Below are 23,281 nucleotides of genomic sequence, written 5' to 3'. Positions count from 1 at the left end.
ACATTCTCGAGGCCATCAAACTACTATGCTCTGAGATAGTTGAAATGAAAACGGAGGTAGTTGCTACGATTGAGGCCCGAATACAGGAGGTTTCTGATACTTTAAAAGCAGATCTAACCATTCTGCAGAACGAGACGGTGCCAGCAATCACATCACTCAAAACAACAGAGTTGCACACTACAACGATTGCATCACTGGAGACCTCCGCTACCAATGTCTCCAACTTAACTACCTCCCTGGAGGCTGACGTGAAACGCCTGGCTGCGGATCTGAAAAAGGTGCAGGAAAGCTGTGTGAGTTTAGAGGGATTCTCTCGCCACAATAACCTGAGACTGGTATCGGTCCCAGAGTCAGCGGAAATGCCTCGCACCACGGATTTCGTTTCTGGGCTGCTGAAGGATGTTCTTGCCTTGGATGAGAAGCCCCTGATTGATCGTGCCCACCAGTCGCTGCACCCAGAGCCCCGGGTTGGTGAGAGGCCCTGTGACGTAATTCTTTGAGTGCACTTTTTCCATGAGAAGATGGAGATTCTCCGACGAGCCCGCAATACCACTCTGAGCTTTCAAGGACAGAGCTTCTCTATCTACCAGGACGACTCCCCCACTGTTTCCAGGCAGTGCGCAGCTTTCGGGCAGGCCAAACGACTACTATGGGACCATCCAGGTGTGAAGTATGGACTGAGATTCCCGGCCCGTTTATGGCTATCTCATGATGGTAAAGATTACACATTTGATTCTCCATATGAGGCTGTGGCTCACATTCAATGTCACATCAAGAAGTCTTGAACTTGCTCATAGATCAGCAACTGTTGCTTGCGAACTGTGGATAGTAAGTAGCCCACCTGTGGTACATATATGTTTAGTTATAACATACTAGTCTTGTATAGTTGGGGAGTTGGCGAACCCATTCAGGCTTATTTGATGTGATCTAGTGTGCTTGCTTTACAGGCATTCAGTCATTTTAATTTCATTGTACTAAGGTTTTCCTTAACTCCTTTGTTTCCAGGCTGTCTCATTGACCTACTCAGTTTGTTTACATAGTGTCTCAGTGACTCAAAATATTTTGGGTTATTTGTTTGCTGCGTCCTGTTGTACTGACCCAGTAAACAGTAAATGTTCCGAGGCTACACGTTTTGGGGGTCTTCACTTGTCACGAATGCTAGGAGTGGTGGTAGGAGTCAGGCGCAAAGAGCAGAGGTAAGAAAAAATGAGATTTATTTTCTCTGGTACAACACGGTTGACGCCAACACAACGGCGTGTGAAGTAAATGACCAACCCATACACAACAGGCACACAGTCCGGAAAGAAAATAATCCAGGCAGATCGCCAGCACATCCAAAAAGCACACTGACGTAAAATAATCCCGCACAAACCTGGGCGGGCTAAACAGGCTTAAATAACCACAAATCAAGACACACAAATAAGGAACAGGTGCAAACAATAAGATATACCAACATAAAAGGAAAAAGGGATGAGCGGCGGCTAGTAGGCCGGCGACGACGACGACCGAGCGCCGCCCGAGCAGGCAGGGGAGCCACCTTCGGTGGGATTCGTGACATCACTTCAATTTTAAAGGTTTTGAAGGTCATTTATGCCCAGCAAACGTTCAACGTTGCACACACGTAGGTTTTGGTCTTGGCTGTAAGTTGTCTTATCGTCAAACTAGACAGTTATTATTATTTTTAATTTTTTGATCGTCTTACTATTATTTGCTTATTTCAAATTAGGTTTTTGGTTGAGAGCCTTTATACATTTTATTTATTTTCTCTCTCAATGCCTGTTATAACACTGGAAAAATAATTATATACATTGTGGTAAACCGTGGGGTGTTGGGTTGAGCGTGCAGAGATTGACACAGAGACAGGGAGGCTTTAGTCAGAAAAAGAACTTTACTTAAGACAGAAAATAAATATATCAAAGAAATAACTTAGGTTTTGCTCGGTCTTCCTTCTCTCTCTTAACTGGTGTCCGTCTCTCTCCCTTCCCTCCCATGGTGTGCCATCGTGCTCATTTTATTTAGCCTCCACGGCTGGTTGGCACTTTCCTCTAATTACCTCCACTTAGCTGTCCGTGTCGGGGTGCCCAACTCCCGTATTCCCAGCAGAGGGAGCCAACGTCGCCTCACGTACCTCCCCTCTAATACCATCCCCCGGGGTAGACCTCCTGGGATTCCACAACATCTACAAGTGATGCTTTTGTAATTTTGTTTGCACAAGGGATTCACTTTTATTTTTCTCTTTTTGCTGCTTGATCCACTAACACAAAACATGACTTTAAAGAGCGGGACTGTGGGGTTGGGTTTAACACCGCACTCTCACAGACATACTGTGCGAAGAGAACATGTTCTATTTAGGCTTGTACCTCGTTTGGGGAGGTATTGTCTGGGATGGGGGAAGGTGGGAGGTTGAATTGTTCAGTTCTAATGTTGTCATTCTGTCTTTTTAGTTTTGTTTCTGTACTTTTGCCAAGTATCTTGCACCGTACATTGTTACTCTGAGACAAGTTATTCTGGGGTTTTTGGGTATTCATTGCTGTTCCACTCTATGCTCTAATGACAGGGTTGTATAACGGGAGTGCTCAGGGTGGCCGAATTAATACAATTAAGAACATTTCGTGGAACATCAAAGGGGTTAACAACCCTGTGAAGCGTAAGAGGGTGCTTACACTCTTAAAGGGTTTGAATGCAAATGTTGCATTTCTACAAGAGACTCACTTGAGGACTGGTGAGCATTTTAGGATGCGTAGGGACTGGGTTGGTCAAGTGTTCCACTCTAACCTTCATAGTAAATCAAGAGGTGCTGCCATTTTGGTTGATAAATCTACTCCCTTTGTAGCTTCAGAGGTTATTGCTGATCTTAAGGGACGATACGTCATAGTAACCGTTAAACTGTTTTCTACCCCTCTTGTTTTGGCTAGTGTTTATGCTCCCAATTGGGATGGCACAAGTTTCATTTCTTCCTTTTTATCTGCTATACCCAATTTAGATTCCCATTTGTTGATTTTAGGGGGGGATTTTAACTGTACAATGTCCCCAGTTCTTGACAAGTCCTCACGAAGAACTACAGGCCCATCTAAATGTGCCCTACTTATTCAATCTTTTCTTCAGAAATATGCTGTATGTGAGGCCTGGCGTTTCCTACACCCTACAGATAGACAGTATTCCTTTTATTCTCATGTTCATCAAACATATTCCCGCATTGATTACTTCTTTTTGGACAAAAAACTTCTGCCTAACCTTCGGCGGTGTACTTATGAGAGTATTGTTATTTCTGACCATTCACCATTAGTGCTTGAACTAGAGTTTCCCCAGCGACCTCCTATGTGTTATCAATGGCATCTTAACCCCATTTTACTCTCAGATAAGTTTGTCAATTTCATTTCTTCTGAAATCACCTTATTCCTAGATATTAATTCAACGCCATGTATGTCCTGCTCTACCATATTGGAGTCTCTCAAAGCATACCTACGTGGCCAAATTATTTCTTATAATAATAACCAAAACAAAGCTTGCTCTCAGCGACTTCGGGACCTGAGCGAAGCCATAGCCACATTGGATGAGAAGTATGCTACGGATCCTTCCTCTGATCTACATAAAGAGTGCCAACTACTCCAATCTGAATTTGATGAGCTTTATACCAGGCAAGCTGAACAGTTACTCTTGCGAGCTTGATACAGTGTATGAACAAGGCGACAAGGCTAGTAAACTCCTTGCACATCAGAACCATAAATATGAGGCCTCACGTTTAATCCCACAAATAAGGACCCTCTGGTGCCACCACGGTTATACATAAAGAGATCAATGATCAATTCAAACAATTTTACTCTGTGCTATACACCTCTGAATCTCCTCAAGACCCTTTGCTGATTGATTAATTCTTTAATGGTTTGAATATGTCTTCAATTGATACAGACTCCCATCACTGTTTAGAAGAAGAATTTACACCTGAGGAGATTGCAACAGCAGTGTCCGCAATGAAAAGTGGTAAATCACCGGGTCCGGACGGTTTTCCAACCGAATTTTACAGGACGTTGTCTGGTCTGCTTTGCCCATTCTTGTCTCGATTATTTGCAGAGTGCCTTAATACCTCAAAGCTACCGCCTAGTGTTTATCAGGCTTCAATTTCTTAAAGAAAAACAAAGACTCCCTGTAATGTGGATCCTATCGTCCAATCTCGCTTTTAAACTGTGATTACAAAATCCTAGCCAAACTCTTAGCCATCCATATAGAAGGCTCGCTGCACCAAGTAATACACTCTGACCAGACTGGATTTTATGAAATAGGCATTTGTTTTTCAATATTAGACGCCTTATGAATATACTGTACTCCCCAGCGTCGGTGGTGGTGGTCTCACTTGCTGCGGAAAAAGCTTTTGACCGCATTGAGTGGGACTACCTAACAGCTGCTCTTTATAGATTTGGCTTTGGCCCCAAATTTATTGCGTGGATAAAGATTCTTTATTTTTCTCCCATGGTTTTGGTACGGACTAACAACTTATCCTCTGACTATTTTCCCTTGCACCACGGATCCAGACAGGGTTGTCCACTCTCCACCTTTGTTGTTTGCTTTGGCAATCAAGCCTCTCGCCATTGCACTATGCTTTAATGATGCCATTCAAGGAATAATCAGGACGGGCTTAGAGCAGAAAGTCTCACTATATACTGACAACCTCCTTTTGTTTATCTCCAACCCTGATACCTCATTGCCACATGCCTTATCTGTTCTTAAAAAGTTTGGATCAATCTCAGGGTACGAGCTGAATCTAGGCAAGAGTGAGCTTTTTTCTGTAAATAAGGCTGCTTTAAAGTGCTCTTTTACAAGTTTTCAGTTTAGGATTGTCCGGGAACAATTCACCTATTTCGGAGTTAAAGTGACAAGGAAATATTCAAAATTGTTTCAGGAAAACATTGTTGCTCTAGCAGACAGTTTGAAACAATATTGTATTTTTGGAATTCACTATCTCTTTCTCTTATTGGAAGGAATAATGTCATTAAAATGAATGTGTTGCCCAAATTTGTATATTTATTTCAATGTTTACCCATTTTTATTCCAAAATCTTTTTTTAATTGACTGGATCAAACATTCATGTATTTTATTTGGGATGGCAAGGTACCACGGATTGGTAGAAAACATTTATAGAAGCCTAAGGCATTGGGTGGTTTAGCTCTACCAAATTTCAGACATACTATTGGGCTGCAAATTTCAGAGCCCTTTTGTACTGGCTGCAGACTGATCCTACTGGTCCTAGACCACTATGGGTCCAGATGGATCGTGTAAACCTGCTGCACTTTCTTCTGTGTCATGCTCGTCTCTCCCAGTGTCCCTAGGCAAAAAGTGTGTCAACCCAATTGTAAAGCAGTCTCTAAAACTTGGAATCAGTTCCATTTAGCCTTTAGCCTCCGAGGCTTATCTCCATCTTTAGATGATGGGGCTTTTGCCATCTGGCACTCACTAGGCCTCTCCTCACTAGCCCAATTATTCTTTGATGATACATGTGCCACTTTTGCTCAGCTACAGGAAAAGTTCAACCTCCCCCAATCACACTTTTTCCGCTATCCAGACTAGGAACTTTGTCAGAGCTAACATAACTGAATTTCCCCATAGGCCTGTGAATACAGCTATAGAGAGCATCTTTGAGCTGAACAAGCTTCCTAGGGGCGCAATTTCAAATGTATATGCAATCATTAATGACTTATAGAACCCTTCTTTGGTGCCTTTAAGACTCGATGGGAAAAGGATTTCGGAGAGGAACATGGGGAAGACACCTGGGAATTCGGGCTGCACAGGGTGCATTCATCCTCTTTTAGCACTAGACACAGCCTCATTCAATTCAAGGTGGTTCGCCGTATCCACTGGTATCCACCCGAACAAGGAAGAAAATTCTCTGATTTTTATCCTACCTGTGTCCGATGTTAAACGGAACCAGCCACACTGTTGCATATGTTTTGGGGCTGTCATAAACTGTCAGGTTTCTGGGAATTCATATTTAAATGTTTCTCTGATATATATGACACTGTTATAGATCCGTCTCCCCTTACAGCCCTTTTTGGAGTACTGCCCACAGGTACCCCCCTGTCAAGAATTCAGTTGGACACTGTTGCTTATACAAGTCTTTTAGCTAGACGGCTAATACTACAAAACTGGAAGATGGCAGCTCCCCCATCTTATAAATATTGGGTGAGAGATGTGTTGTGCTCTCTGAAACTAGAAAAAATGTAACTCAGTACATGTGGGAACCCCAAACTGTTTTATGAGGCTTGGGCTCCATTCCGGTCTTACTTTAAACAGTCCATCTCTGATGGCATTCATATAAGTCCCCTGTGACTTAAGGGTTGGATAAGCATTTCTTTGTGTTTTTTTTAGGGGGGACATTAAGGTTGATGGTGTGCTTATTGATTGTGACCTGCGGATGCCTTGTTCATCTTGCCCGGTCAGAGACTAAAATGTGAGCTTGTTTTGCCCTGTTTTTTCTTTGTGTTTTTTTCACGCTTACATAAAATTATTATTATACTTTTTTTTAAAGCATTGTAAACTTTATTTTTGGTCCAGTGGATGGTCGGACTGTGGCCATGACTGTCTGTGCATTTGCATTTCTCCACCCCTATCCCTTGTCTGTTTACAGGAACAATGGTGAGGTGTCTGCTCTGTCCCTGTACTACAGATTGCCCTTTAACCTTTGCAGCATTCTGCCCTGTCAATGATGTGCTACTGGGAGCGGAGTTGTGACAGTACCCCCCCTTGACGCGAGGCTCCAGCGGTGCGCCAACACCGGCCTAGGGGATGACCCGGAGGGCGAGGCGCAGGGCGATCCGGCCGGCGGCGGTGGAATTCCCGCAGCAGTTCAGGGTCCAACACATCCGCCACCGGAACCCAGCACCTCTCCTCCGGACCATACCCCTCCCACTCCACGAGGTACTGAAGGCCCCTCGCACGACGCCTCAAATCCAGGATGGAATGGACGGAGTATGCCGGGGCCCCCTCAATGTCCAGAGGTACTCATAATGCCCTGAGGTGGTACTAAATGCCGTCTTCCTCTCGTCTCCCTCCCGGATACGCACCAGGTTGTACACACTCCTGAGATCTAGTTTAGTGAAGAAGCGCGCCCCGTGCATTGACTCAATCACCGTGGTGATAAGAGGTAGCGGGTAACTGTACCTCACCATGATTTGATTGAGACCTCGATAGTCAATGCACGGGCGCAGACCTCCATCCTTCTTCTTCATAAAAAAGAAACTCGAGGAGGTGGGTGAAGTGGAGGACCGAATGTACCCCTGATGCAGGGATTCGGAGACATATGTCTCCATAGCCACCGTTTCCGCTTGCGACAGGGGATACACGTGACTCCTGGGAAGTGCAGCGTCTACCAGGAGATTTATCGCATAATCCCCCCGTTGATGGGGTGGTAATTGATTTGCCTTCTTTTTACGGAAGGCGAGAGCCAAATCGGCATATTCTGGGGGAATGCGCACGGTGGAGACCTGGTCTGGACTTTCCACCGTGGTAGCACCAACGGAAACCTCTACACACCTCCCCGAGCACTCTCGCGACAACCCCTTGAGAGTTCTCTGTAGCCAGGAAATGGTGGGGTTATGACGAGCCAACCAGGGAAGGACTAGTACCACGGGAAACGCAGGAGAGTCAATGAGGAAGAGACTGATTCTTTCCTCATGACCCCCCTGTGTCTCCATGGCCAGGGAGATGGTGGCTTCCCTGATTAACCCGGACCCTAATGGTCGACTATCCAGAGCGTGTACAGGGAAAGGTCTAACCACAGGAATAATGGGGATCCCTAAACTAAGGGCTAACGCTCTGTCGATAAAGTTCCCAGCTGCGCCTGAATCGACGAGCGCCTTATGCTGGGAACGCGGGGAAAACTCAGGAAAACAAACAGGTACAAAGAGGTGGACAACAGAGGGCTCTAGATGAGAGTGGTGCAGACTCACCTGGGGTGATGACAGAGTGCCCTGCCTGCTGCCTCGACTCCCAGAGGGACCAACATGGCACCGACCGGCAGTGTGCCTTCTGCGGCACCAGATGGTGCACGTGAAGGCCCCTCCTCCAGCCTCCCTACGCGCAGCCCCTCCCAGCTCCATGGGCACTGGAGCGGGAGTGCTGGAAGATGGAACCGACAGAGCCTCCTCTGGATGTCCGCGGGTGACCAGCAGGTTATCCAACCGGATGGACAGATCCACCAGTTGGTCAAAAGTGATGGTGGCATCCCTGCAGGCCAACTCCTGTTGGACGTCCTTGCGCAGGCTGCATTGGTAGTGGTCGATGAGGGCCCTGTCATTCCATCCTGCTCCGGCGGCCAAGGTCCGGAATTCCAGTGCCAACTCCTGTGCGCTCCTCGTCCCCTTCCTCAAATGGAAGAGCCGTTTCCCCTCCGCTCTCCCTTCGGGTGGATGGTCGAAGACGGCCCAGAAGCGGCGGGTGAACTCCTCGAAGTGGTCCAACGCCGCGTCTCCTTCTCCCCGTACGGCGTTTGCCCACTCCAGAGCTCTCCCCGAGAGGCATGAGACGAGGGCGGACACTCTCTCCCTTCTTGAGGGAGCTGGGTGAACGGTGGCCAGGTATAAGTCCAGTTGTAGGAGGAACCCCTGGCACTGTGCTGCCGTCCCGTCATACTCCCTGGGAAGGGAGAGACACATCCCACTGGAACTGGATCCTGACGGGACGGGTAGAGGTGACCCCGGTTGCGCTGGTCGAGGCGCTGGTCGAGACTTCCTGTCTCTCCCAGCGGTCCATCGTCTGGACAACGCAATCCATCATGGCACCGCAATGATGCAGCATTGCTGAGTGTTCCTGGACGCGCTTCTCGACTCCTCTGACCCGGGTACCTGCTCCTGCTGACTCCATGGTGGGTGGATGATTCTGTCAATGGTGTGCGTACTGGGAGCGGAGTCAGGTGCAGGAGAGCAGAGAGTTGTGAACAGGCGCACACTTTAACTAGGCAGGAGAAACCAACAGACGGACGCCACTGTGTCGAAACCTCCATCCAATATGCGCAAACAATACTAAAGTCCAAACAAAATAAACATACCTCGTGATATAAAACACGGAATAAACTCACACCAGAAATAGCGCGTCAAAAATGACAAATAACACGAAACAATCACACACAAAGACATGAGGGGGAACAGAGGAATAAATACATGTAGTGTGATTGGGGAATGAAAACCAGGTGTGCAGGGAATAAGACAAAACGAATGGATAAATGAAAAATGGAGCGGCGATGGCTAGAAAGCCGGTGACGTCGACCGCTGAACACCGCCCGAACAAGGAGAGGAGCCGGCGGAAGTCGTGACATGCCCGGTGTGTTTAACTTGTCTAAAGTACGGTATCTTTAAAGCAATTTTTTTTAAACATTTTATTTGTATTTTTTTCTAGTTGCGTATATTATTTATATTTTTTTGTGTTGGCTTGTGTGTAAAACAGATGCAGTGCCTTGAAATCTTTCAAATACTTCTAGCGTTGTAACGGGTGTCGTTTGTGGAGGACCAAGACGCAACAGGAAAATGTATACTCATCTTCTTTTTTAATTATTGAAGAAGGTGAAACAAAACAAAACACGTATACAATATGAAAACGACACTGACAGTTCCGTCAGGTGAAGAACACAAAACAGAATACAACTACCCACAAAGGGACAGGTGAAAACAATCTCCCTAAGTATGACTCTCAATCAGAAACAACGATGTACAGCTGTTCCTGATTGAGAGCCACACCAGGCCAACAAAGAAATACACAACCTAGAATCCTAGAATACCAAAGCAAGAACATACACCAAAAACCCCAGAACACATAAATACAACACCCCTCTACATACACATAACCCCCGAACCACATAAAACAAATACCCCCTGCCACGTCCTGACTAAACTACAATAACAAATAAACCCTATTACTGGTCAGGACGTGACAAGCGTTTGCTTTAGCCTGCCTGGAGTGCCAAGTTGGGCGGGGTTTTCCATTTTGTGACTATTCTATTGGATTCATTGCTATAGGTAAGCTCAATCTAGCCCAGCTAAAGTTTTTTGAAATGATTTCAAATCGTATTTGAACCCAGGTCTGTGCCATAATACCAAGGCTGCTTCAGCACTGTGAGCGGTGAGATGACTATCAGCTATTCATGTGCGTCATCTACTCAAAAAAATTTTACAAAAAAGTGATCTTTGTAGAGAGTAGCTCTGGAGTGCATTTTTCTTCTATTAAGTACATTTCTATGAGCCATAGATTTTAAGCATACAGGGTTCTGGTACATTGACTGGTGGAAACGTACACCCCATTGAACAATCCACCACACTCTTATTCAATTTTACAACATTAATCAGCCGTTAAATTAACTTCTGAGGTTTAATTGCGTACTTTGAATGATTATGGTGAGGTCAGGGGTAAGGTACTTCACAGACTTGGCTCCTCGTAGTTTCTCTCTCTCTCTCTTTCTCTCTCTCTCTCGCTCTCATATTTTGTACGCTTTATTCAGACTGTTGTGAAATCAGAGGGGAGATAAACAAGTGGGAGACTCAGGATAGACAAGGGGGAGAAACAGGGTGGACAAGGGGGAGAAACAGGGTAGACAAGGGAGAGAAACAGGGGACAAGGGAGAAAAACAGGGGCACAAGGGAGAAAAACAGGGGCAACCGGGAGATAAACAGGGGCACAAGGGAGAGAAACAGGGGTACAAGGGAGAGAAACAGGGGCACAAGGGAGAGAAACAGGGGTACAAGGGAGAGAAACAGGGGCACAAGGGAGAGAAACAGGGGTACAAGGGAGAGAAACAGGGGCACAAGGGAGAGAAACAGGGGTACAAGGGGGACAAACCGGGTGGACGTGGGGATCAAACCCCAGTCTCCAGGATTGTACATATGTCAAGAACCAGAAATATTACCACACAACCACAGGCTCTGCATGACATGCCTCCTCCTTTTTCTAACTTCCTCTCTTTCTTCCCTTCTTTTCTCACAGTTGTATTCCAGAGGCCCACCTTGGAAGTTAGAGGAGAGGCTCCGCCCCATCACCATGATGGCAACGTTGCCGCGGTACGCCACCCCCATGTCTGTGCCTGGCATGTTGCTCCTCCCCCTGCTCCTGCTGCTCCTCCCCATCGCGCTGTCCCAGAAACCCCTGCTTCTCTCCCCACCCGACCCCACGCCCGCCCCCCTGTACCTTTCCCGGCCGGAGTGCACCCGGAGAGAGCACCCTGTGGTCACCTTCCAAGGTAAGTCGTACTGGACACAATACTCATTACAGGACACGCATTTCTGGACATGGCTATTTATTCACATCCACACTGAAGGTCTCTTCTCTCACTACTGAATACAAACTGGAATATATAAGCAATAAGGCCCGAGGGGGTATGGTATATGGCTAATATACCACGGCTAAGGACTGTTCTTATGAACAACGCAACGAGCCCTTAGCCGTGGTATATTGGTCATATACCACATACACCCCCCCCCGAGGTGCCTTATTGCTATTATAAACTGGTTACAAATGTAATTAGAGCAGTAAAAATACATGGTTTGTCATACCCGTTGTATACGGTCTAATATACCACGACTGTCAGCCAATCAGCATTCAGGGCTAGAACCCATCCTCCATGGGTTCTATAACCATAAGGACTTGGGACGATCTCACCTTTACATTCCAAGTGTTTTAAATGTCTGAGGGGGTGTTGGCCAAATGTGTTAGAAATGATTATTAGAATTACAGTCTAAATGGTTTCTCTAGGCTCTTCTTCTTGAACAAAAGTTTGGATGAAATTGTGTGACCTAAGAATGTTTTACCAAAGGGAAGAGTGTGAAACTGTACACCCATTATGATTCAATTATTGCAGACTCCAAGCCTAACAGGTTAGAGTGAGGAGCACCCCTTGTACAGACAGGTTTTAAATCTCTCATATGACACTATACAGAGAGACAGAGAGATGCTTTATGTTGATGCCAGACCCATTTGACAGAAACATCAGTCTTACAGGGAGATAAACACTTTCCATTTCCATCTGTCTGTCTGCCAGCTTCAATAATTCCAAACATTGCATGGTTCACACACACACACGTACACACAAATCTGGACTGAGAGAACGTTGCGTACAGTGATACCCTCCTATCTGCTCTCTTTATCTATGTAGTGGGGCATGAAACAAGGTGTTCTCCATAGTGAGAAATGTAAAAGATAATTTTGTTTAGACCAGAGAGAGAGAGAGAGAGAGAGAGAGAGAGAGAGAGAGAGAGAGAGAGAGAGAGGTCATAGATATACTGGACATGCAGAGTGAAGGAGGGAGGATGAACATTGAAATTGCTGTATTTATTTCAGGACAAGCAAGTGTTTTTGTTATTTTTTCCAAGGGCCATGACAAGATAGATTGGTGAAGAAATTCTGCTCAGTTTGGGGAAATAAAGTAAGAAAATAAAGAAATAGTGAAGTGATAGCTAGAGGGTTTCTTTTTTATCAGAGATATGCCCAAACCTCTAAAAGCAATGGGTCATATGAACATTTCCTGGGGCCCCGCCTGCTTTTTATTGCAGGGCACCATTCTGATGGCATTTCTTTAGGGGCCAGTTTATCAATGTCATCATGAGGTCCTCCACGGTCCAGGAAGAGGGCTGGAAGCAAAGGAGGACGCTTTTTTGCATCACAAAAAAACAAAGCCTATACGATTCACTCATTGATTTCAAATGATAAAATGTTCCATTTACATCAAATTTGAAAAGTAGAAAAACAACAGGGAATATAGTTGAGACTATTTAATGTCAACATTTCAGCACAATGCCATTCTCAAGACTTTCTCAATATCTGGAATGTTAAAACCTTTCTGTGATAGGGGGCAGTATTTTCACGTCCGGATGTAAAGCATGCCCAAAGTGAACTGCCTGCTACTCAGGCCCAGAAGCTAGGATATGCATATAATTAGTAGATTTGGATAGAAAACACTCTGAAGTTTCTGGAACTGTTAGAATAATGTCTGTGAGTATAACAGAACTGATTTGCCAGGCGAAACCCCGAGCACAATCCATCCAGGGAAATTTCTTTTTGAGGTCATTGTGTTTTCCAATAGTTTTCTATGGGAGACCTGATTTATTAGGGCCCAGATTGCAATTCCTATGGTTTCCACTAGATGTCAACAGTCTTTAGAAATTGTTCGATGTTTTTCTTTTGAGAAATGAAGAAGTAGGGCTGTTCTTTGTAGGTGTCACTCTGGAGCACACTTCACGTTGTTTTTATCCGGTATTAGAAACAGTTTATTCCATCTTAAATTTGATCATTTATTTACATTTTAGGATACCTGAGTTTGGATTAGGAACGTTGTTTGAAATGTTTGGACCAAGTTTACAGGTAACTTATTAGATACTTTGTAGTCATGTTGGAACCGGTGTGTTTCTGAATCAAATGCGCCAAATTAATGGACATTTTGGGGATATAAAGAAGGAATTTATCAAACAAAACGACCATTCATTGTGTCACTGAGACATTTGAGATTGCAAAAAGAAGAAGATCTTCAAAGGTAAGACATTTATTATATGGCTATTTCTGACTTTTGTGTTGAACCTGCCTGGTTGAAAAATGATTTTCATGTGTTTGTATGCGGGGCACTGTCCTCAGATAATCACATGGTCTGCTTTTGCCTTAAAGCCTTTTTGAAATCTGACACAGCGGCTGGATTAACAAGAAGTTACGCTTTATTTTGATGTATTACACTTATATTTTCGTGAATGTTGAATATTGATATTTCCGTAGTTTGAAATTGGCGCGCTGCAATTTCACTGGATGTTGTCAAATCAATCCCGCTAACGGGATTCGAGCGGGATTCGCGCTTAAGGGATCCATATTAACCCACTGGGCAAAAACTGATTGAATTAATGTTATTTCCCTAAAGAAAAAATAAACGATGTGATGACATTGATCAACGTGAAAAACAGATTGGATTTGTAGTCATCAACATAAGGGAATTATGTATTTTTTTCACGCACATTTGACCTAAATCCAATTTCATGGTGAAATGTTTTGTTGATTTAATGGTGGATTCACATTAGTTGACAACTCAGCCAATTGTAAATAAAAAAAACAGACTAATGTTTGTGCCTAGTGGGAAGTTGGCTGGATCGAAAATATCCTTCATCCTTTCACTCAGCGTCATTCATACATAGCTACACTATACAGTTGAAGTCGGAAGTTTACATACACTTAGGTTGGAGTCATTAAAACTTGTTTTTCTACAACTCTTGTTAACAAACTATAGTTTTGGCAAGTTGGTTAAGACATCTACTTTGTGCATGACACAAGTAATTGTTCCAACAATTGTTTACAGACAGATTATTTAACTTATAATTCACTGTATGACAATTCCAGTGGGTCAGAAGATTACATACACTAAGTTGACTGTGCTTTTAAACAGCTTAGAAAATTCCAGAAAATGGTGTCATGGCTTTAGAAGGTTCTGATAGGCTAATTCGCATAATTTGAGTCAATTGGAGGTGTACCTGTGGATGTATTTCAAGGCCTACCTTCAAACTCAGTGCCTCTTTGCTTGTCATGGGAAAATCAAAAGAAATCAGCCAAGACTTCAGAAAAAAAATTGTAGACCTCCACAAGTCTGGTTCAACCTTGGGAGCAATTTCCAAATGCCTGAAGGTACCACGTTCATCTTTACAAACAATAGTAAGCAAGTATAAACACCATGGTACCATGCAGCCATCATACTGCTCAGGAAAGAGACGCGTTATGTCTCCTAGAGATGAACGTACTTTGGTGTGAAAAGTGCAAATCAATCCCAGAACAACAGCAAAGGACCTTGTGAAGATGCTGGAGGAAACAGGTACAAAAGTATCTATATCCACAGTAAAACGAGTCCTATGTCGACATAACCTGAAAGGCCGCTCAGCAAGGAAGAAGCCACTGCTCCAAAACCGCCATAAAAAAGAGAGACTACGGTTTGCAAATGCACATGGGGACGAAGATTGTACTTTTTGGAGAAATGTCCTCTGGTCTGATGAAACAAAAATAGAACTGTTTGGCCATAATGACCATCGTTATGTTTGGAGGAAAAAGGGGGAGGCTTGCAAGCCGAAGAACACCATCCCGACCGTGAAGCACGGGGGTGGCAGCATCATGTTGTGGGAGTGCTTTGCTGCAGGAGGGACTGGTGCACTTCACAAAATAGATGGCATCATGAGGTAGGACAAATATGTGCATATATTGAAGCAACATCTCAAGACATCAGTCAGGAAATTCAAGCTTGGTCGCAAATGGGTCTTCCAAATGGACAATGACCCCAAGCATACTTCCAAAGTTGGGGCAAAATGGCTTAAGGACAACAAAGTCAAGGTATAGGAGTGGCCATCACAAAGCCCTGACCTCAATCCCTTAGAAAATTTGTGAGCAGAAGTGAAAAAGCAGGTGCGAGCAAGGAAGCCTACAAACCTGACTCAGTTACACAAGCTCTGACAGGAGGAATGGGCCAAAATTCACCCAACTTATTGTGGGAAGCTTGTGGAAGGCTACCCGAAAAGTTTGACCCAAGTGAAATAATTTTAAGGCAATGCTACCAAATACTAATTGAGTGTATGTAAACTTCTGACCCACTGGGAATGTGATGAAAGAAATTAAAGCTTAAATAAATCATTCTCTCTACTATTATTCTGACATTTCACATTCTTAAAATAAAGTGGTGATCCTAACTAACCTAAAACAGGGAATTTCTATTCTGATTAAATGTCAGGAATTGTGAAAAACTGAGTTTAAATGTATTTGGCTAAGGTGTATGTAAACCTCCGACTTCAACTGTATATAGATAAGTATGTGGACTCCCCTTCAAATCAGTGCATTTGGCTATTTCAGCCACACCTGTTGCTGACAGGTGTATAAAACTGAGCACACAGCCATGAAATCTCCATAGAAAAACATTGGCAGCAGAATGGCCTTACTGAAGAGCTCAGTGACTTTCAACGTGGCACTGTCATAGGATGCTACCTTTCCAACAAGTCAGTTCGTCAAATTTCTCCCCTTCTAGAGCTGCCCCGGTCAACTGCATAAACATTGTCTGTCCTCAGTTGCAACACTCCCTATCGAGTTCCAAACTGCCTCTGGAAGCCACATCATCACAAGAACTGTTCGTCTGGAGCTTCGTGGAATGGGTTTTCATGGCCGAGCAGCTGATAACACAAGCCTAAGATCCCCATGCGCAATGCCAAGCGTCGGCTGGAGTGGTGTAAAGCTCGTCACCATTGGACTCTGGAGCAGTGAAAACGCATCCTCTGGAGTGATGAATCACACTTCACCATCTGGCAGTCCGACGGACGAATCTGGGTTTGGAGGATGCCAGGAGAATGCTACATTCCTTAATGCATAGTGTCAACTGTAAAGATTGGTGGAGGAGGAATAATGGTCTGGGGCTGTTTTTCATGGTTCGGGCTAGGCTTCTTAGTTCCAGTGAAGAGAAATCTTAACGCTACAGTATACAATGACATTCTAGACGGTTCTGTGCTTCCAACTTTGGGGCAACAGTTTGGGGAAGGCCATTTTCTGTTTCAGCATGACAATGCCCCCGTGCACAAAGCGAGGTCCATACAGAAATGGTTTGTCGAGATCGTTGTGGAAGAACTTGACTGCCCTGCACAGAGCCCTGACCTCAACCCCATCGAACACCTTTTGGATGAATTGGAACGCCGACTGCAAGCCAGGCCTAATCACCCAAAATCAATGCCCGACCTTACTAAAGCTCTTGTGGCTGAATGGAAGCAAGTCCCCGCAGCAATGTTCCAACATCTAGTGGAAAGCCTTCTCAGAAGAGTGGAAGCTGTTATGGCAGAACAGGGGGGACCAACTCTATATCAATGCCCATGATTTTGGAATGAGATGTTTGACAAGCAGTTGTCCACATACTTTTGGTCATGTAGTGTACCTTCAGACTGTGTTTACAGCTACACTACCAGATAATCCTTAGACTGCTGTCAGTGCTGCCTACTGCACATCAAAGGCATACAGTACCCACTTTAGAATGGCTCTATGGAGAGCAGACGGCCTATTTGCTTAGTATAGCTGGCATTATACACTTTATGTGGAAGCAGCAGCTATAGAAACCCCGGAACAATGAAGGTGTCAGCCTGAACCTGAGATTAGTCCCAGTGATTGATGAGCGTATCGAAGAGTGGTGGAGCGGTCACTGAGCCCAGTCACCTGGTGGAGGGCCGTGGTGGGGCTTACTGCAGGGCCCTTTTCATCTGACAGGGGTGGTGTGTGTGTAGGGGGGGGTGTCAGGGTTAGTGGTATGTGTGAGTGTGTGTGTGTGGAGGGGAGTGTTAGAGTTAGTTGTGTGTGTGTGTGTGTGTGTGTGTGTGTGTGTGTGTGTGTGTGTGTGTGTGTGTGTGTGTGTGTGTGGGTGTGCATGTGTGTGTGCATGTGTGTGTGTGTGTGTGTGTGTGTAGGGAGGGGGGTGTTAAGGTTAGTGGTGTGTGTGTGTGTGGAGGGGGTTGTTTATGTTAGTGGTGTGTGTGTGTATGTGGAGGGGGGTGTTTATGTTAGTGGTGTGTGTGTGTATGTGGAGGGGGGTGTTTATGTTAGTGGTGTGTGTGTGTATGTGGAGGGGGGTGTTTATGTTAGTGGTGTGTGTGTGTGTATGTGTAGGGGGGTGTTTATGTTAGTGGTGTGTGTGTGTATGTGGAGGGGGGTGTTTATGTTAGTGGTGTGTGTGTATATGTGTAGGGGGGTGTTAGGGTTAGTGGTATGTATGTGTGTGTGTTTGTGGAGGGTATTGTTTATGTTAGTGGTGTGTGTGTGTATGTGGAGGGGGTTGTTTATGTTAGTGGTGTGTGTGTGTATGTGGAGGGGGGTGTTAGGTTTAGTGGTATGCATGTGTGTTTGTGTTTGTGGAGGGTAGTGCTAGTGATGTGTGTGGGTGTGTGTGTGTGTGTGTGTGTGTGTGTGTGTGTGTGTGTGTGTGGTGTGTGTGTGTGTGTGTGTTGTGGTGTGTGTGTGTGTGTGGAGGGGGTTGTTAGGGTTAGTGGTGTGTGTGTGTGTGTGTGTGTGTGTGTGTGTGTGTGTGTGTGTGTGTGTGTGTGTGTGTGTGGTGTGTGTGTGTGTGTAGGGGGTTGTTAGGGTTAGTGGTGTGTGTGTGGAGGGGGGTGTTAGGGATAGTGGTATGTGTGTGTGTGTGTGTCTGTGGAGGGGGGTGTTCGAGTTAGTGGTGTGTGTGTGTGTGTGGTGTGTGTGTGTGTGTGTGTGTGTGTGTGTGTGTGGTGTGTGTGTGTGTGTGTGTGTGTGTGTGTGTGTGTGTGAGATCAGGGAGAAGAGATCAGGATCAGTGGGCTCCTTCCTGGCCTCTCTAGCCGCTGAAGCACTTCACTGGAGCATTTAGGGGCCCTATCCCCATTTAGGGGCCCTATCCCCATTTACGGGCCCTATCCCCATCCTCCCTTTCGGGTCTTAAGATGTTCCGGTGGAGGTGGTGGTGGGATCACTATATATCTTGATAGGAGGCCCCTCCATTTTTAACAGGCTAAAACGGACCTTGTGGTAGTGAGGCCCCTCCAACTGGGCATTGATTTAATTTCTACGTCTATTTTTGATTTACATTTGGTTGAGATGTCAACTATTGTGAATTCAATGTGAAATCAACAACACATTTCACAGTTTTATTTGATTTAGGTTAAACCTCTTGCATCTAGACGTTCTGCTAGAGGAACGCCTCACCAATATCCAATGGTAGAGCGTGGCGCGAAATACAAAAACCTTAAAAATGCTAGAACTTCAATTTCTCAAACATATGACTATTTTACACCATTTGAAAGATAAGACTCTCGTTAATCCAACCACATTGTCCGATTTCAAAAAGGCTTTACAGCGAAAGCAAAACATTAGATTATGTCAGGAGAGTACCCAGCCAAAAATAATCACACAGCCATTTTCAAAGCAAGCATATATGTCACAAAAACCCAAACCACAGCTAAATGCAGCACTAACCTTTGATGATCTTCATCAGATGACACTCCTAGGACATTATGTTATACAATACATGCATGTTTGATCAAGTTCATATTTATATCAAAAAACTGCTTTTTACATTAGCATGTGATGTTCAGAACTAGCATACCCACCGAAAACTTCCGGTGAATTTACTAAATTACTCATCATAAATGTTGACAAAATACATAACAATTATTTTAAGAATTATAGATACAGAACTCCTTTATGCAATCGCATGTCAGATTTTAAAATAGCTTTTCGGCGAAAGCACATTTTGCAATATTCTGAGTACATAGCTCAGCCATCACAGGCTAGCTATTCAGACACCCGCCAACTTCAGGGCTCACTAAACTCAGAATTACTATTAGAAAAATTGGATTACCTTTGCTGTTCTTCATCAGAATGCACTCCCAGGACTTCTACTTCAACAACAAATGTTGTTTTGGTTCCAAATAATCCATATTTATATCCAAATACCTCCGTTTTGTTTGTGCGTTCAGGTCACTATCCAAAGGGTAACACGCGAGCGCATTTCGTGACAAAGAATTTCAAAATGTTCCTTTACCGTATTTAGAAGCATGTCAAACGCTGTTTAAAATCAATTTTTATGGTATTCTCTCATAAAATAGCGATAACATTCCAACCGGACAACGTTGCATTCATTCAAAGAGGGAAAGAAAAAAATGGCGAGGTCTCGTGAATGCGCATCTCCAGTCTCTCTGCCACCAGGCAGTCCACTGACAAACTGAGCTGCTGTTAGACAGGAGACGCGTCAATCCGGTTTCTGAAGGCTTTAGAGAGCCAATGGAAGCCTTAGAAAGTGTCACGTAACAGCACAGATACTGTAATTTCGATAGAGATGCAACAGAAGGACTACAAATTGTCAGACAGGCCACTTCCTGCTTGGAATCTTCTCAGGTTTTTGCCTGCCATATGAGTTCTGAAATACTCACAGACACCATTCAAACAGTTTTAGAAACTTTAGAATGTTTTCTATCCAAATCTATCCAAATCAAATCTTGTTTCTGGGCAATAGTAGTAACCAGTTTAAATCGGGTACGTTTTTTATCCGTCCGTGAAAATACTGCCCCCTATCCCAGACAGGTTAAAAACAGGGTAAAAAAAAAAGAAAAAGACTATTCAATCAGTTTTCCATTTTGATTCAACATCATCAGATGAATTTTTGTTGTTGAAATGACGTGTAAAACAACGTTGATGCAGCCAGTTTTTTCCTAGTGGGCTGACTGTAGAGAGGAAAGGTCACAGTCACTGTGCAGTAATATGCTTTTGGAGGACTGGACACGTCACTGAGTTGTTGTTGGCCAAAGTCATGGTGATCATTATCACAGTCCAGGTGTGGGAGAGAGAAACTGGATAAGGCTCTGTGACTGGGTCATTATCACCTCTGTCCCAGTGGCCAGTATCACATCTCCTATCCTAATCTATCCATCCGACCAGGCCTGTAGGAGGGATAATCTAGCCTAGTAGAGGAGCGCCAGAGTATCAGTCCAGAATCACCTCCTCTCACATTCCTTCCAGAGATCAGAGGAGAAATATCACCTTGAGAGGCACGCAACCTCCATTCCTCCATCCATGTGGGCTGATCTCTCCTCTGAGCCTCCTGCTGATAGACAAGCCTGGTCTCAGATCAGCTTGTGATGCCTTGCTAATTCCTATGGCCATTGTCATGCCATGCTCATAGGAGTTGGCTATACAGCACAAACAGATTTGGGACCAGAGGCTAGCCCTGACCATTGTTAGGCTGTGTCTGAAATGGCACCCTACTCCCTAGTGTCTGGTCAACAATTGGGCACTGCATAGGGAATAGAGAACCATTTCAGACATAGACCTAGTATGTCTGAACACGCACTACACCATGGTCAGACTCAGGCTTGATTCACTACACCGTGGTCAGACTCAGGCTTAATTCACTACACTGTGGTCAGACTCAGGCTTGATTCACTACACTGTGGTCAGACTCAGGCTTGAGTCACTACACCGTGGTCAGACTCAGGCTTGAGTCACTACACCGTGGTCAGACTCAGGCTTGATTCACTACACCGTGGTCAGACTCAGGCTTGAGTCACTACACCGTGGTCAGACTCAGGCTTGAGTCACTACACCGTGGTCAGACTCAGGCTTGATTCACTACACCGTGGTCAGACTCAGGCTTGAGTCACTACACCGTGGTCAGACTCAGGCTTGAGTCACTACACCGTGGTCAGACTCAGGCTTGATTCACTACACTGTGGTCAGACTCAGGCTTGAGTCACTACACTGTGGTCAGACTCAGGCTTGAGTCACTACACCATGGTCAGACTCAGGCTTGAGTCACTACACTGTGGTCAGACTCAGAATTGAGTCACTACACCATGGTCAGATTCAGCTTGATTCACTACACCGTGGTCAGACTCAGGATAGATTCACTACACCAGGTATTCCCAGGCTGGGGTATGCAATGCCGTTGGGGGTATGCCAAATAAAAATGTGATTCACAGTTAAGATAAAAAATAAATAATAATAATTTATTTTGTAAATGTTTTTCTTCTTCGCATTTTCGAACAGTCCATTTATATTTTCCAACAGGGCTATACATCTGGGTGAGGTTTTTTTCTTGCCTGAGTAGCCTCGTTTCAATGCCAAAAATAAAATTAAACCATCTAGTGTTCAGCGAAATAACAACACAATGTCAAATACAGGTAGCCTAGTCAAATAATTAACATCCAATCACATTAACCATTACTCTCTCGTGGGAATTCCACTAACGGTCCGTATGGAGCCAAACGTAGCTGCTGCTCATGTTGATATCTGTACTGATGGCGCAAAAGCCATGACAGGGAGACATAGTGGAGTGGTAACGAGTGTGCAAGCAGTTGCTCCTGACGCCACTTGGGTACACTGCAGAATCCACCGAGAGGCTCTTGCTGCCAAGGGAATGCCTGACAGCTTGAAAGACATTTGGACACTACAGTGAAAATGGTTAACTTTGTTAAAGGAAGGCCCCTGAACTTTCATGTATTTTCTGCATTATACAATGATATGGGGAGCAACCATGTAACGCTTTTACAACATACAGAAGTGCGCTGGTTATCAAGGGGCAAAGTATTGACACGTTTTTTTTTAAATTGATAGATGTACTTAAAGTTTTCTTTACTGACCATAATTTTCACTTGTCTGACGGCTTGCATGATGACGAGTTTCTCACACGACTGGCCTATCTGGGTGATGTTTTTTCTCGCTTGAATGATCTGAATCTAGGATTACAGGGACTCTCCGCAACTATATTCAATGTGCAGGACAGAATTGAGGCTATGATTAAGAAGTTGGAGCTCTTCTTCATCTGCATTAACAAGGACAACACACAGGTCTTTCCATCATTGTATGATTTTTTGTGTGCAAATTAACTCAAGTTTACGGACAATGTCAAATGTGATATAGCGGATCGCCTGAGCGAGTTGGGTGCACAATTACGCAGGTACTTTCCTGAAACGGATGACTCAAACAACTGGATTCATTATCCCTTTAATGCCCTGCCTCCAGTCCACTTACCGATATCTGAACAAGAGCCTCATCGAAATTGCAACAAGCGGTTCTGTGAAAATTGAATTTAATCAGAAGCCACCGCTAGATTTCTGGATTGGGTTGCGCTCAGAGTATCCTGCTTTGGAAAATCGCGCTGTTAAGACACTGGTGCCCTCTGCAACCACATACCTATGTGAGAGTGGATTCTTGGCCCTCACTGGCATGAAAAGTAAATACAGGCACAGACTGTGTATGGAAAATGATTTAAGACTGAGACTCTCTCCAATACAACCCAACATTGCAGACCTATGTGCATCCTTTCATGCACACTCTTCTCATTAACCTGTGGTGAGTTATTCACAATTTTCGATGAACAAGTAAGGTTTTATATGTAAGATGGTTAAATAAAGAGCAAAATTATTGATTATTATTATATTATTATTTGTGCCCTGGTCCTAGAAGAGCTCTTTGTCACTTCCCACGAGCCGGGTTGTGACAAAAACTCACACTCATTCTTATGTTTAATAAATGTATCGTATAGTGTGTGTGTGTGGAGTGATTCACGACACTATGGTCAGACTCAGGGGATTGATTTACTACACCATGGTCAGACTCAGGTTTGATTCACTACACCATGGTCAGACTCAGGGTTGATTCACTACACCATGGTCAGACTCAGGTTTGATTCACTACACCATGGTCAGACTCAGGGTTGATTCACTACACCATGGTCAGACTCAGGGTTGATTCATTACACCATGGTCAGACTCAGATTGATTCACTACACCATGGTCAGACTCAG

At 44.5% G+C, this 23,281-nt stretch overlaps 1 protein-coding gene across 6 annotated transcripts in view; it reads left to right on the top strand.

The window, feature by feature from the left end:
* Positions 1-23,281, top strand: part of LOC106582350 (semaphorin-5B) — a 318,841-nt gene that overhangs the window by 111,350 nt on the left and 184,210 nt on the right. For all 6 annotated transcript variants that reach the window (XM_014165381.3, XM_014165380.3, XM_014165378.3 and 3 more), the window contains one exon: positions 10,963-11,215. In XM_014165381.3, coding sequence (XP_014020856.1) covers positions 11,017-11,215 — 199 coding nt within the window. In that variant the 5' untranslated portion in view covers positions 10,963-11,016. The remainder of the gene's footprint in view (positions 1-10,962; positions 11,216-23,281) is intronic.

The sequence above is a fragment of the Salmo salar genome, chromosome 21 (assembly GCF_965601325.2).
Source record: "Salmo salar chromosome 21, fSalSal1, whole genome shotgun sequence".
In the NCBI taxonomy this organism is placed as follows: Eukaryota; Metazoa; Chordata; class Actinopteri; order Salmoniformes; family Salmonidae; genus Salmo; species Salmo salar.
This window is presented reverse-complemented; position numbering and strand designations above follow the sequence as displayed.